Source organism: Kryptolebias marmoratus, linkage group LG22 (genome assembly GCF_001649575.2).
Source record: "Kryptolebias marmoratus isolate JLee-2015 linkage group LG22, ASM164957v2, whole genome shotgun sequence".
NCBI lineage: Eukaryota > Metazoa > Chordata > Actinopteri > Cyprinodontiformes > Rivulidae > Kryptolebias > Kryptolebias marmoratus.
The window spans coordinates 16,050,486-16,066,633 of NC_051451.1; the positions used below are offsets into that span (position 1 = coordinate 16,050,486).

At 37.9% G+C, this 16,148-nt stretch overlaps 1 protein-coding gene across 8 annotated transcripts in view; it reads left to right on the plus strand.

Annotated features, from left to right (window-relative positions):
* LOC108244521 (protocadherin-15) overlaps window positions 1-16,148 on the plus strand; it is a 189,349-nt gene that overhangs the window by 168,513 nt on the left and 4,688 nt on the right. For 5 of the 8 annotated variants that reach the window (XM_037973638.1, XM_017430853.2, XM_037973640.1 and 2 more), the window contains 8 exons: window positions 436-524; window positions 1,421-1,597; window positions 4,045-4,263; window positions 5,542-5,550; window positions 6,368-6,487; window positions 13,698-13,716; window positions 14,323-14,361; window positions 14,510-14,583. In XM_037973638.1, the coding sequence (XP_037829566.1) occupies window positions 436-524; window positions 1,421-1,597; window positions 4,045-4,263; window positions 5,542-5,550; window positions 6,368-6,487; window positions 13,698-13,716; window positions 14,323-14,361; window positions 14,510-14,583 (746 nt within the window). The other 3 variants (XM_037973639.1, XM_017430798.3, XM_037973641.1) reach the window with 3 other exon arrangements.

Sequence of the window (16,148 nt, forward strand, 5' to 3'; positions counted from 1 at the left end):
CCCCATTTTAGTGAAATATGTCTAGCTAACAAGTCTCTAATGAGACAGAAGGAGGGTCTGGGACATTGCCTGAATTTGAGAGAGCAGAGAGTGCATAACCACGGCACTCGTTAATTTTCAAGGGGAAACCTAATTTCACAGGAGCCGCATGGGAGCTTTGGCTTCAGAGCACAGAGGCTGTTGCCTATGCACTTAACTGTGGCATCAGAATTATATCCTGTTAAATCTGCTGCATGACATCAATACAAGCAGGCAATTAGAGGGTCTGACTTGCTGCATCGAGAGAATCATTTAAATGAGTCGACTAAACTCACAGTGGGACACATGAATAATTGGCTTAATCACAATTTATCTTGATTTCCTGTGACCCTTTTTACCTTGTAGTACTTTACGTTTTTGTTTTTTTTTCCCGCTGTGTTCTGCTCAACCTCTCAGGTTTCTGTAGTCAACGCACTGGACATGCAAGTTGTTGTGTCCACTGTCCCTCCCACTTTAGTGGAGGAGAATAAGGAGGAGCTCATTAGGTAAGACAAAAGTTATTTTTCCTTAAGTTTGAAAGTCAAATCATGTACTGGCATTAAAGGGTGGTTCACATTTTGGCACAAAAAGTACTCAAATGCAATTTAGAGAAGTTCAGTTTGGCCTTCGCAGATCATGACGGGGTATTTTCCATTGTAACTTTGTGTTGCTAGTCAAGTTCTTTTAAATAAACACTATGGGGTGTCTAAGTACCTTAACTTTTGATGATAATGGGGCCTGACAGAGTGGCACCACTTTTTTGGATGCGAGGTTGGAAATGAAACTGGGCTTTCAGGTCTATCCACTGGAGTCTGTTCTCCTAAGCCAAATTAATTTATAATAGGCATTCATGATTCATCTCTTTTTTTCTGGCTCTTGGGGCACAGTATTTAACCAAATTAGTTCATCTGAAAGGCAAATGTGTGCTAGTAGTTGTTTTTCAGGAGCATACTGTGTCTCATCCACACAAGTAACACTTCTGTTTAGATTGGGGGGGGGGATCTCTTTAGGAGGTTTGTGATTTTGCACAGTGTTGACGGTGATCCGCACCTATTTCAGCTCCGTATTTAAAACATGTATCCACCGTGGCACACAGTGAATCCTTTCTTTATTATTTGTATTTCAAGGTTTAGATTTCTCCTTGACTGAGAAAGGTTTTTAGAGCTTCATTTTGCCAAAAGCCCAGTGTGGAGAGGAAAATTACTTTTGATTAGGACAATCACTGCCAGAGAGGAGTACTTGAGACTGATGGTTATCATATAGAGTTCATGGCATCATGGTGTCAGATTTGACTTTCAATTAATATAAATCTACTTCTGGCTTATGTAAATCTTAACATGAATTGCTCTTTTTTGTTGTTGTTGTTTTTTACCTCTACCTAAAACTGACTCATTCATTTTAGAATACTGGAGCGTCACGTCCAGGACCAGATTCCCGGTGCAAAGGTGATTGTTGAGTCCATTGGACCACGTCGTCATGGTGATGGCTACGAGCTAGAGGACTACACTAAGTCTGACCTGATGGTGTATGCCATTGACCCAGTCACAAACAGGGCCATTTCACGACAGGAGCTCTTCAAGTAAGTGGGTAAAATTGAATACAGAAAAATACAGTCTACTATTTTGTTGAAATTGACCTCTTATTGTCCCTGTGCTACATGTTGTCCCTATACCTATTTACTTTTTCTTTTCTTTTTTTACCCAAAACACCAAATACTTCATTTTTCTGGGGCTCCCCTTGGCATCTTCTCTACAATGCCTACAATTCACAACCTCTTCTTTCTTTTTTTACGACTTTGATTATCCTGCAGGCGCACAATATCTGTCAATAAATGAAGATGCAGAATAGAAAGAAGGAGGGTGGAGCGAGGTCAGAGGGGGACAAAGTGGGAGTCTAGCAGGGAGTGTTTCAATCAGTGCTTCAACTCATCATTCCAATATCTCCGAGGCTATTCTTGGAGCTGGGAGACATGCCAGCAAAACATTTTATTCCTTTTATTTTAGGATGCAAAGTGCTTGGGGTCTGTCTGTCTGAGACAGTCTGCTAAAGCAGCAAAAAGAGGCAAAGCATCACAGAAAAGTGCCTGCTATACATTTTGTCAAGCCATCAAATGAAAAGAAAAAAAAGTTGGCCTTAACTTGGCTGGGAGTGTCTTGCACTTAACATTGTTATGCTCCCTAGCCTATCTGTCCAACCAATCACATGGCCCTCTTTAAAAGCTGCCTCCTCCAGAGCATGGGCGCTCCTGATCAATGGGAAACACTTCTCACTCAATCATCCCTTCACGCTGCTTACCTTTCATTTAGCTACCTGGCAGCACCTCCTGTATTTATTTCTTTTAATCCAGGGTTACTGTAATTTCTGTTGGTCACCCTGAAGAAACCCACCCTACCTTCAAAAAGACATGACAAGCTCTGTTCATTTGGAAAAGTGACATTCAGAGATGTTTTATGTATACTCCTGATTGACCTTCGAACATCATTTTTGCGTCCTTGACCATCTAAGTGGCGCCACATAATTTTAAGGATGGAACTGAGATTGGAGCCAACGGGTTGGGTGGGTCTATAAAAAACTTTTCAAACAAAGCTCAGTTTTGATGGTAGTGATAGCTGCTGAGGAAGTCTAGCTAAACTGAGAAGAAATTTGCTATAGTCCTGCTTTAATCAGCATCCATTTCTCTACATAATGTCAGGGAAATCATATAGATTAGAGACAAGAGAGTCTTTATGCACGCAGCTCATTTCAGACTATGCTGAGGGGTAATTGCATGCTATAAAGCTGCAACTTTGCCGTTGGATCACAAAAGGAGAAGGAGGGCATTGTTAGTGGGATTTTGCTTCACAACCTGCCCCTGTTCCACCTTGAATGCAGCACTCACCACTATTTCAGCCCTCTGGAGAATAGATTGCCAGAGTCCAGTTAATAACCTTCATTTACTCTTATTTATCCACTATAGAAAAACAGAAATGACATTAATTGGACATAGCAGTGTGCTTACTCCTCTGTGATGCAGAATGTTTGGAAAACTGTTTTGTTGTAACTACTTACTTTCACAAATGATACTGGACCAACAGCAGGTGAAGATATTATATTCATGTTTATTGTACCACGGTATAATGTTAATTCTGTCATGGGTCTTTGAGTAAAGTCACTGCAGGTGTCAAATTTTCTTTATTTTGATTTTTGGTTTTTTATTTGCATTTAATTTTAGGAATACATTTTTATTATTAGTGTAATATGATTGTAGTCTAGTTTTTTCTTATAAACCCTGCAATTATCTAAATTCTGTCAGTCACCTTGAAATGATTCTCTCTCAGGAAATGTGACACTCAAACCTGTAATAACTTACATGTCTGACAGCTCAAGTGGCAGAAAAATACATTGTACAATAAATTGTACAATGCAACATTTTACTATAATTATTGTACTACTGTAAAATAAATTGCACAATGGTCCATTTTGCTGGACCTCAGGCTCATGTAAATCAAATACTCATTCAGTATCACAAAACTGTGTGAAATATTAGTCATTAATGCTTGTTTAACAGCTAACAGAACATCTGGGAAGCCATAAAACTTGTGTTAAAGCTGCTTTACAATGAGAAAAAAACATTATATTTGGGTGATAATTCCTTGTAGTTTTATAACTGCTAGCATCCAATTCTCTTGTTACATTTTCATGTTATGTGATTATTTGTTAATCTAAAAATCATGTCGAAGTCTCTAAGTTTATAAAACACATTTAAAGCTACACAAATTAGACCAAAGTCCTGTACAATAGAATGAAGCAAACGAAAGGCATCAAAATTCAAAATTTTACTATTGCAACTCAAATCTGACAGATAAAATATTGAATGTCAATATAACTATTTCAAAGTTACAAAATATAACTCCTATGAAGTACAAAATAGAACACAATCTGATGTGTTCAATTTTGAAATAGCATTGAGCTAGAGGACTTTTTTTTTCTTATATTTTTGAAATGCCCTTTTTATCCCCCTAATTTCCAGTTTGATTTAAATTTCAGATTTCTTGACGGCAACGTGCTGGACATCAATAAAGAGTTCCAACCATACCTGGGCGAGGGTGGCCGAATCCTTGAGATCCGCTCACCAGACATTGTGGCCAGTGTGAAGAAGGCTGCCCAGGCTGTGGGATACACAGAGGGAGCTCTACTGGCACTAGCCATCATCATCATCCTCTGCTGTATCCCTGCCATCCTCATCGTCATGGTCACCTACAGACAGTCAGTACTCTTTACCTAATAATAATCGCTCACTTCTGTATTTTACTCTTACAAAAAAAAAGAAAAGGAAAAAAAAAACTTTCTTTAACAGGTTGTCAGGAAAATGTGAGGGGAAATGAATTACAATTAAGCAGATTCCTGTCTTGGGAGATATTGTGTTGCACTAATGGTTTTAGCCAAAAGGTTTCTATTCCAAGGAGAAATCAGATATTTATAATTGGAATGTAAACCATTCTTTACGTCTTGCACCCTGCGGCCTGTTAGAGCAAAGCCAAAACACCCCACAAATCTCAGTGAAAAGAATGTTTGTTGTGGATAAAGGGAACACATTTCCTGCTCCACTGCCACCTTTTTGTTTGTGTGTTTGCCTCTCTTGCCATGAACCTCTCATCAGACATGCTGACTGCGCACTCTGCTGGGCTAATCCCCTGCTCATGCTCTGTGAAAGCTGATTAATTAACACTCATTTGTGACAAACATCTACAGCCAATTGTGATCGTCACAGTGCGTCTTCTCACTTCTTAATCAACTCTGCCCTACCCACCCGCAATAAGCAGCGTTTCCCCTGTTTATCTGGCTCCACCTCTCCCACTGATGCGCACACTGCAGAGTGAACAAAATGTGATCTTTTTTCTCTCCTTTTTTTGTTGAAAACAACATTTACATTGATGAAGTAAAAGGTTGGCAAATGTTTATTCATGGCAGATGGGTAGAGTAGTGCACACACACTTGTGCAGACCACGTACAGCAGGAAACTGTTGATTGGTGACATTAGACCCTAAAAAACAAACTGTGATAGCAGATGGCACTTTGTTGGTGATGACATAACAATAGCAAAAGTTAATTTTCTCATTTATGTTTGTCAACCTAATTTATTGTTGCGTTAAGCTGAAATCGACTATGATATTTTACACATCAATTTGTTCACTCATGTGGAATAATTGAATTTTGTTGTTAATAAGCACTGACACTATGAAGCGTATAAGATTTGCTTTAGCTATTGTTACATGTAGCCCTGCAGCTGCTCCTGGAGGTTTTGAGAGTTTCTTTCTAGGTAGAAATTGAGCAAGCGTACAGGTTTTTGGCTTGATAAGCAAATAGACCTTTTTATATGCAGTGGATTTATTGGGGTGTATTTATTCAGGTTTCTTAAGTATCAAAATTATATAAAGTTATTGTCATGTTAACTTATGCAATTATACAAACTTATTATATGTTTGCATTTTTGTCCCAATTTTTGTCTTATCTCCTTTTCCTTGCATCAATAAATGCCATCAGATTCAAAGAGTAAGTATGATTTAATTTTTTTTTTACCTTGCTTGCATGTGAAAAGTTCATTTTATTTAAAGTGTGACTTGTTGTTGTGACTGTGTCATGAACATGAAATGTAGGCTCATTTCCATGTCACTTACATCATGACATGAAGCAACACTGAGTCTGCTTGTGGTTTACAGACCCTACATGTAATCTGGCGGAGCAGTTCTTCTCATGTGGAAAATCCAATGAAATTCAAATGGGAAATAAACCGAAAGCAAACAAGACTGTTTCACTTTGTCAAAAACTGTTGATATGTGACATCATTTCTTCAGCGTCCTATGGCTTAACTGCATGCACAATAAAAAAAGTTTGTTTTTTATTCAAGCTCAATTAAAAGAATTTAATAGTTATAAAAAACATGGCACATATAGATATTGAAGAGATTTTCAAATCTGTGGCTGAGGATTAGTTGTTCATCACTTCACTGCTTTTTTATAATTGAAAGCATTCTTGCACTTAAGCTGTTGTGTTGTTACGCTAAAAGCTACATTAGGCAATATCTTTGGTGGCGATACCAGATAAATGCCTCCTTCAAGGGTGAAAGGGTTGCCACTCACACTTAGAATCAACAGATGAACTCATTTGAATCTTTTAGAGAAAATGAGTTCAGCATTTTATGGGAACGCAAACAAAAACGAGCTGTTTTTTCTTACAAGATGGAAGAAAAAAACAGGAGTGAAATGCATTAATCTTCCTTTGTGTGTTTGAGTTGTTTTTGTTTTTTAACATATTTTGAGAGTTATGTTTTTTTTACATTGATCGGTGCAAATGCTACTCCTTTGCACAGGCGACAAGCAGAGTGTGCCAAAACTGCCAGGATCCAGATGGCTTTACCACCAGGAGGGAAAGCAGCTCCAGCCGCTGCTCCGACTGCTAACCTCTATGAGGAGCTTGGTGACAGCAGCATGTGAGTTATGTCCCTTTGGTGTCTGTCTCTCATCCCATACATCCAGCTAGTTCCAATAACCTGCTGGTTGTGCATCCGGCTGTGCTGGTTTCTTCCTCTGAGGTTCAGATTAGAAGAGCTGCACCCAGATGAATACTTGGTATTTTCTTGCTTTGCACATCGATAATTTTAGATCCGAAATATTAGTCTTTTTTGCCAAATAACCCACCTAGCAACTCTGAATGGTTCTCGCTGCTGCCTCTGACATATTACTTGCTGCACCACTGAATTTCTGCACTCTTTGTCTCTTTAAAAATGTTCTCCTTCTAATTTTTGCAAAAACATCGAAGCCACTGCACAGCTGGCGATTAGACTTTAGCTTATGTATGTGTTTCTAATTTGACTGCGTATGCATTTTGCAAGTCCCTCTCTCAAGGTAAGCATGTGTTCATAAATTACTTTAAACCTTACTTTGATTAATACATACACTACGTTGAGTGCTTCTTTATTTTCCCCATGCGTCCAAAGCGTTTTGCCATCAGCACAATTTGATTTCCCCTATAAAATTAAATGCTGCCCTGAGTGTGTAATGAAATGTTAATGCTTGTGGATAAAAGAAGTTTGAACTGAATGAGCTGCCCTGCTGGATTTAGTCATTTTGATTTACAGCATGTTAAACAGTCCTGCTACTAATATTACTATTTATGTTTTAAAGAGAAAATAGTATTTTAAAAATAGGGATTAAAGAGTTTTTGCAGTCATATGTTCACTAACAGTTGTCATCAAATTGAAGGTCTTGGTTCTGTAGCCTCATAAACAGAGTGTCATTTATTTAGGTTTCATTATCCGACTCCCAACTAGTAACAAAAGTAGTTGGTCCGTACATCTTTACATCTCTGAAAAGCTTCCATAGCAGAAAGCTATGTTGAGTATGTGTTTTATATTAACAGAGCTGCATATTGATGCTCACAACACATAAGTCAGAGGGCTCACAACGTAGACAATTGTGCCTAAACTTTGCCGGTGCGCCCATTTCTTTTGTGCCATTTGTGTTTTTAGTCTTCTCACCGTCTCTCTGTGTTTCTGTGCTTCCATCATACGCTGTCTTGTCTCTCTGTGTTCAGACTGCAGTAAGTAATCATTCTTCTCAACCTCTGTGAATCAGCCCGATATTATGCATAATTACCACACAACAGCAACATCCTTGTTTCCCTTCCTGCTTATAGCTTTTCCTCAACATATGCAGAACCAGTACAGTTTCGATCTGCTGTGGTGTGTTGGTAAACCTGTCAAAGGAATTTGTCAGTCAGCATTGAAAGCATTCTAAGCCAGTGCTATTAAGTAACCTTGCTAAAAGGAATAGCACTTTGACTGGGAGGGAAAGTTTTTCATTTTTTAAAAATGTCAGAAAAGAAAAGATGTACTGGATGTTGAGAAATACCGTAGCCAGAGGATACATCTATAGATGACTCGTCTCACCCTTCCCATTAGACTACTGTCTCTTTTTGTGTGTGTATGTATGTTATTTTCACATCATATCTTCTTATCTCTCTGTGTTGTGACTGATTTTACAAATACACATCTTGTGGTTTCATCCATATCAAATCAGCTATATAAGCATTGTTTCCTTTTTAACTATGTAGTTCTTAATTGGAATTTACACATGATTAAAAACAAATTGAGTTATTTATTTTAATGTCCACAAAATAAATACACCTTATTTGTTCGTCTTCGCATTTAAATCATAGTTGACAGTTAACCACACTTTAGCCATTTAGACCAACAAGCCATACACGAGTAAAATTCTGTCTCAATACAAAGAATCATAAGCAGATAACTCATTACAGCACTGTTGTTGTTTTTTTCTTCATTGTCTTTCTTTGTTTGTCCTTACTTTCCACTTGTTTCAAGTCTTATTTCTTATTCACTGTCACCTTTTTTTACTGGGGCAGGGCTAAAAAGTCTGTCTTTGAGGAAGCCAACCACCAGAAGATTCTTAGCACCTTTGCCTGTCGCACCAATGCAGCCCGTAGCAACGGAGCATTGCTTGTCAGCTTGCCCAAATCCGAGAGCAACGTGACCCTCCTCTCTGATGGCAACCCCATCACCATCCACAACCCGTTGTATGATGATAACAGTCCTCTTGGCAGTCCTTTAACCTTTGCAGAAGGGGCGAGAATGTGTGAAAAGCAGTTCTCGTTTTCTCCCTCCCAATCAGCAGGGTCAGGGTGCGCCTGGTCAATGCCTGCTCACATTCATAGAGGGCAGCACAGCTACGAGTTGCCAAGAAGACAAGGGCTTATAGATCAAGCCAACTGGGAGCTGCAAATACTCCAAGAAGCTATGGGAAACAAGCAAAAACTGGCAAGTTTGAACACACCTTACTTGAGTGACAGCACAGAGACTAAGTTGTCAGTTCGTGAGCAGGCCAGGCAGTTCGAGCAACAGGCTTTTCAGGAACAAGCCCTTAAGCAAAATCGAGACTCCCACGGCTCTCTTTCTTCAATCTTTGTCAGGGATATGGACAGTGATGACATGCTGGAGCTGACCTCAGAAACCCTGCTCTCTATCATGGATTACCCCCACAGCCCCATGTCTGTGGGCAGAGATGTGCCCCCCAGCTTTATCATTGCACAGGCAGATGAGTCACGGCCCCTTTCCAGCCAGAAACCAACCCCTCCTGTTTTGAGAAAGTTCAGTTCAAGTATCTCAAACTACATGACAGTGCAGCCTTGTCAGATCACAGTTGAAATTATACCAGACCCACCAGAAAACCCAGCACCCCCTCCTCCTTCTAATCTGTATTCAGGTCCACCATCTCCACCCACATCTCCTCCACCATCTCCTCCTTGCCGTCCCCCTTCTGGTCCACCTTCACCTCCCTACTTACATGAACCTCAGTGCACCACTCCTTCCTCCCCTCCTCCTGTCTGTAAACCAATTGCTCCCCCTCCTCCACCACCCCCACTCCCTCCTCCCTCACCTATTAATGACCAGCCACGCCCTGTCATCCAGTTTGTTCCAACTGCTTTACCCCCTGTATCATCACTTCGTCCTGTCTCAGAAAGAAAACATCCCCCTCCTTTTACCTCATCAGAAACTGGGACAAAAAAGGAGCTCAAGGGGATCTTAAAAAACATCCAGAATCTTGCTGACATTGAAAGATCCATTGCCAACCTTTACAGCCAAGTTGACAAAAACTGCAAGGTGCCCAAATTTAGCAGGAAATCACAAGCGACTGAGGAGTCAGACGGTGCTAACACACAGCAAAGCTCTGATCCAGGGGATAAGCAGAGCTCGCCAAAAATGACAAACTCAGGCTCTGAAATTCAGATTGATTCAACAAGTATGAACAGTGCTGAAAATGGAGTGAGTCTGAACCCAGCAGAGGAGTTTCAGGAGACAAATGAACTGAATATAGACAGTTCTATCCCTGCTGAACTCTGTGATCTTTCATCTCAATCTACAGTGCTCTGATTTTTTTTTTTAATGTTTGTTCCCATAATCTCACTATTTCCATCTTTGCATCTTCATGCCTGTTTTTTTCACTCACAATTGTTTCTACTGATTCTTCTTCTTTTTTTGACTACATGCTTTGGTCATATCAAAGAATTATGACTGATTTGTTTTGGAGAAATGTTTTTTTTTTTTTTACTTCTTTCTTTGTGTGGAAAATATATTTTAGATACCTGCCAAGAAATGTTCTTGTGTTTGCCCCAGTGGCTGTATAATTTGCTTACAGGCTTGCATTAGAATAAGAAAAAAGCTTACTTATTCAGTATGAGTTTGTTGTTTTTTTTAGTTTGATTATGAGAACTGCAATGAGATCTGGGATATTAATAACTACTCCACAGAGCTAACAGATTTGTGAGTTTATCCCTTTAAATGTGTTCTTTCAGTTCAAGGCCTTAGCAATTTCATTTCATAGCCAAAGCTATTTTAATTAAATGAGAATAAATATGAAAAATTTAAACTCCCATAAGCTTACAGGTTTGTTTTTGTTGTTTGTTTGCTTTTTAACTCTACAAACCTGCTGGTGAACTGTGTGCAAAAAGTTACCACAATGACAGTTTTTTATTAGACGCTTTTTTTTATTCATTAAGTGATGAAAAAAAATAGATTGAAACTGCAGAGATGTGGGAAGCAGCAAAATGAGAAGCATTTCACAAGTGCAGGAAAAGTACACAATGTACACAACTGTGTAGAAATTAGACACTATATATGAGTAGCTCATGGGGAGTGAGAGAAAAAATGGAATTAGGGGAACCTTTCCAAATTTCTGCACAGATCCTTTCAGCATGATAAAGTAGGAACTGTGATGTTTGCTCATTGAAAAAGGCTAATTAGAGAATCAATCAATCATTAACCAAGGCTGCTGCCTGTGGGACTGTCAGTGTTAACTTCTATCCTCTCCTATCTTTCTGACCCTCTGCCTGCCAGTGTTTTTTTTTAATTCCCTTCTTTCTTCAATTAGCTTTAATGCCCTTCAATCCCTGGCCTCTACTTGTTAATCTTTCCTCTTGGTTTCATTTTCTTTAACTTTTTTTCAACTTATGGCAGTGCAGTTTTTTTCTCACTTTTTCTGCTCAAGTTTTTCACTTCTCCTCTTTTCTCTCCTCTCTCTAATTTTTAACCCACATACCCATCATGTTTTTGTTTCACCCACCATGCCCTAAGGCAAATGGACTTGGAAAACCTCACATCCAGACCAATGCGATGTTTGATTCATCACATGTTACCCCTGATGGGCAGATCAAAGGCCAGCTAAATCTGTATTCCATGTTCACTACATGGGGTAATCTCTTTTGTAAAGAGTCTAGCAGCTCACATGCTGTTTCTGTCAACCGAAAGTGTAGAGAGCCATAATGGATGGTATTCTTTAATATTCAGTTTTTATAATTGGTTTCAACTCCTTTGTATCCTAATTGATAATTCAGAACAGTTCTGTTCTTAAAAAATAAATTAGATGGACTTTCTTTGATTTCTTTGCAAGATTAGGGACAGGATCAAAAGGAAGTCAATGTCATTTTAATGTTAAATTTATGTTCTGTGTGGCAGCCAATGGTATGGCCATTTTCTACATGAAAAAATGTTGCTTTGACAAATATTAGTATATTATATACTATATATTATAAATATTACATGAAAAGTGCTTATAAGAAAATCATTTGCCGCATGAAAACCTTTTGATCTCTTTGAGTGTTGAATTGTTGCCATGCGTGCTCTGCAGTCTTTTAGTCTGTATTCAGAGAGAGAAAAAGTTAAAAATATCAACTTTAGATGGGCAATACAATAATTTGGACAGACTGAATTAGCTATTTTTTAATATAGAGTACACATTTGTACTGGAATAATGTACAAAATAAAACAAATACTTGACTGGAAAATTCCATTGAGATCAGTAAACCTTTTTCAGCTTATTTATACATTAAAACAAACATTTGTGTGAATTGTTGACCAAAGTGTTTTTAAGTGGTGGTAACAACTGTTGTTTTCAAATCATTTTTGTTTGTTTAGATATTGACTGTATTTTGTCCTACTTTCTGTACGCTGTTTCTGATAACATCTTCATTGTTCCACAAGTGAAAAAAAAGTCTTACACTGAAGGTCTCCTGTTGGCAAGAACAAATGGGAACTAATTGAGACCTAATATGGCATGTGAGAACTTCTTTAGATCAGAATATAAATATTGATGTCAAGTCTGTATCATGGACGTGAAGCGAAATCTAAAAAAAAGTGGGATGCAGTTAATTCAAGCCAGTATCTCACTGTGCTGTGACTTTTTCTGTAAGAAGGAGAGCTCCTGTGCAGGTGTCAAAATGCAGCTTTGGAATTACAGAAATTAAATATGAGAGTGTTTGAGACACCCATAACTACCCTGTGACTGTTTTGAGAGTAAATTTATTGCACAAAATATTTGACCATGTTCAAAATTCAAGCTGGGGGTCTCTGTTTCATGACAGGAAATTGATAATCCGGTGAATGTTTTGAGAAATTTTAAAGACTATGTCACGGATTCTGTTCACCAACTAGTTTCAATCTGATACTAGCTTTAGCTTCTCCTAAAGATACCAAAATCATGTTCTAAAGCCTGTAAAATGTGCTAATTTATATCAAAGTCAGTTTTTCCCTTCTGCTACAGACACAAAACCTAAGCCTTAGTGTGATTTTTAGGGCTGCTTTTCTTATTTCTTCTTTCACACATTTTTTTTATTACTTTTCTTCCACCAAGACCCCATGTGTGCAAACTTTCCAGAGCTACTGTCCACTGGGCCATTATTCTTGATGTTGCATGAAGCAGCAATGGCCAGCAGGCGAGCCAACAAGTCATCAATCAGATCCTGTTCCCATCATCAGCTCTGCCTGGGAGGTGTGGCATATGGCTCTGTCCCGTCCCTGCTCTCTGGTCCCTGCACATAACAACAGATTACAGCTCTCCAGAGGAATCTCACATCATTGCTTGGCCATATATCTAAGTATATGAAAGTCGTCATTATTTACAGGTCCAGACAGGTTACACTTGTGCACTTGTGAACCTGGAGGTTTCAGTCAAGCTATTTAACTTACAGTTTCTTACTGAGTTGTACGCTAAAGGCACTGCAGATGTGTTCTCATTTTCATGAGCAAATTTGAAGCTTTTTATTTTTCTGTTTTGATAAAAAGTGAAGTTTTACAATTTACTCAGTTCTTCGTGAACAAAATAAACATCGATAGATAAAAGATGAAGAAGCCTTTAGAATCATGATAGTTTTCTCTGAGCATATTATGATGTAATAGCCAAAGACAGATTTATTTGCATTTAGCAACAAATCCTTCCCCTTAATCACAGTGTTCTCTTCATATCTTCCAGCATATTCTCTCTGTACGACCATGTAAACACTGACTTTTTTTTTTCTTTTTCCATCTCCCTTGCTACTTTGATGTTTGCATTTATTGCATCTTTCTTTTCTGTTCTTTTGGATGAGATAAGGTGAAAAAAACAGCCTATACCAGCATGATAACTGTGCAGCCTTAGGCATCCTTTTGAAAGCTGAACAATATCTGCAACTCTAATTTAACACATAAAAAATGCACAGTAAGTAAAGCTGCAGTTTCCTCTTTGGTCAGCAGAATATAGACACAGTAGTGCTGTAGACCTAACATTTCATTCTTCTTTTTTTTAAGTACTTAAAATGTTGCTGTCAATCCATATTCATTATTTGTCTTATCTCTTTTCTTCTACAATGCTCAGGAGAAGAGGTGGCAGGCAGGTAAGCAGTTTTGTTGTGATGTGTTTTTGTTTTGTGTTTGTGCCAAGACATTTTCATACTGACGACAACTCAAGGTAGTCTGTATCCAATAAATATTACTTTTAGTTCACATGACAAAAAGAGAATGACTTTAAATTAGATTGCTGTAGTGTTTCATTGCATGAAATCTTGCTCTTATTTAAAAATAAAAGATTAGCACTTTTGTGATTTATTTTTTTGTCATACATAATCAGGTAACTAAATAAGTAGTTCTACAGCGCATGGCATTTAAGTGTTTAGTCCTTTTCAAATATGATTTAATCTATTGATTTCTAACTGATAAATCTAAAGTACAGATGTTTAATTTTCTGTGCAGTCTTCTAACCCCCTACAGCTTGGTTAGCATCTTTCTTGCCCTTGCTTTATTCCATCAATGTTGTACTGGTTCTTTCTTTCTTTTCTTTTTTTTTGTCTTTTATCCTTCATGGTTTTTACCATAGATCTAAACATAGGTGTTTTCTGGCTTTGAATTCGAAACATAATGCTGAACTCTTCATATGCTTGTGTCTTTCCTGACCATTCCTTCCTTTCATTACTGTGTCCCTCATCTGTACTAACCTTTGGCAGCAACAGCAACTGCTGAGGCCATCTCTTCTGAGACCTGAGGTAGAAACCCTCCTGCTTTTCCTAATTCACAGGGATTGTAGTCATTCCCTTTTCTATACTCACCCAGTATGCTGCTTCTTGTCTTCTTTGGCTGTTTTCTACCTAAGGAATGCTGAGTAATTTCTTTGTCTGCCTCTGTGAAATGCAGGAACTCTCCATGGAGTCAGGTATCGACCCAGGCCAGGATTACTACACACAAGACTACTATAATTACGACCAAGGGTGAGCATGCAGCCAGTTGCATCTCTCATTAATTGTACAGTACACTAATCCAAGAAAACAGGGCCAACATTGATTCATTCAACAGCTTAAAGAAGTGCATCCTTATTTATTTTGACCGTGCCAATGTGCTATGGTATTTTAGAATTAGAGCTCATTTCAAAACAGAGAATTTTGCATATTTATTTTTCTGCTTTTGTCATATTCTGTACCAGTTGAGCATTTTAGCCCTTCCACTCCCATCAAATGAGATAATTTAAGCTCCTTTGACACGGACACCTGAGCCTCGGAAAGCATTTCCCAGTTTAATAGATTCAGGGTGTTTTGGCTCGCCTGTTACATTGCCTATATGGTCTAAAGAGGAAAAGCATGGAACTCAAAGCCACTCCAGCTGCTGAGAAATTGTTATACATTAGACACTCCTGCTCCGTTACAGGTGACTTGCACCACTTTGGGAATTACTGCACAAGTTTATCAGAAGCCTTTACGCCTTACGAGCTTAGATTAAAGAAGAGAAGATCACATTCATGTTTCAAACTTTCATCAGTGAAATAATATGTGGTGTTATGTTCTGTAGTTACACACCAGCTTATATTTCATGTCACCATAACTCATTCTAATTAATGTGTCTTAATTACACTGACCTTCATTTGCAAAAGGTTTCAGTTATGATTTCTAAGAGATGTCTTAGAAATTGCTGTGTGCAGTAAGTGTGCCACCCATGTGACAGTAAGACTTTTGATCTGTAGTCATTTCAAATGAGGGGAAAATTTACTCAGTGGTTAAGCTTTTAATCCAGCAGTCAGCGGACCGTGTGGGCTTTGCAGCAGACCTTTAATTTTCAGGTGACAGACACACAAACTAGACTCTTTCCTTTAGGTGCCTTTTTTCTCTGTTGTTCCTGAAATCTCAAACGTCTATTAATGATTTCAAACAGAGGTCTTACATAAGAGTAGCTGCTGTCTATTCAAAAAATAAAATAAAGTAACGCAGCTGGATTTTAGTATAGTAACATTCTTATGATTACCTTGTCAAATTAAAAAAAGTAGAAAAAAAATAAGATTATTCTGATTTTTAAGTCATTTTTTTCATTGGGTTCTGATAGGAAATATGTTTATTTAACAAGAAAATATTTTGTTCCCCAAAGTAGCTATAAACCTTAAACTTAATAAGGAAAAAATACCCAAACTAACAAGAACATTTAATATGCTCACCAATTTTTGTTCATTTTGTCATTATCTTAAATTTTCTTATTTTCAGTAGGAAATATATGTAGTTCAAGTTTTTTGCTTGTTTGTTTAATTATGTTATTTCTTACCTGAAGGATAGTTTCTATATCGATGTAAGTAGCATGATATTGTATATGGATGGAGGAGGAAGATGGGAGGATTTATCAACAGTCATAAGCGTCACAGAAAAATAAAAAAATAAAAATATATATTTTAACAAATGCACCAAGATCAATACTGCAGTATTTTTGTTTTTAAACCAGTGAAACAGTGTGAAAGAATTGTTTATCCATTGTGTGTACTGAGGTTGTTTATTATTCCTACTTCAGTGGCAGATTA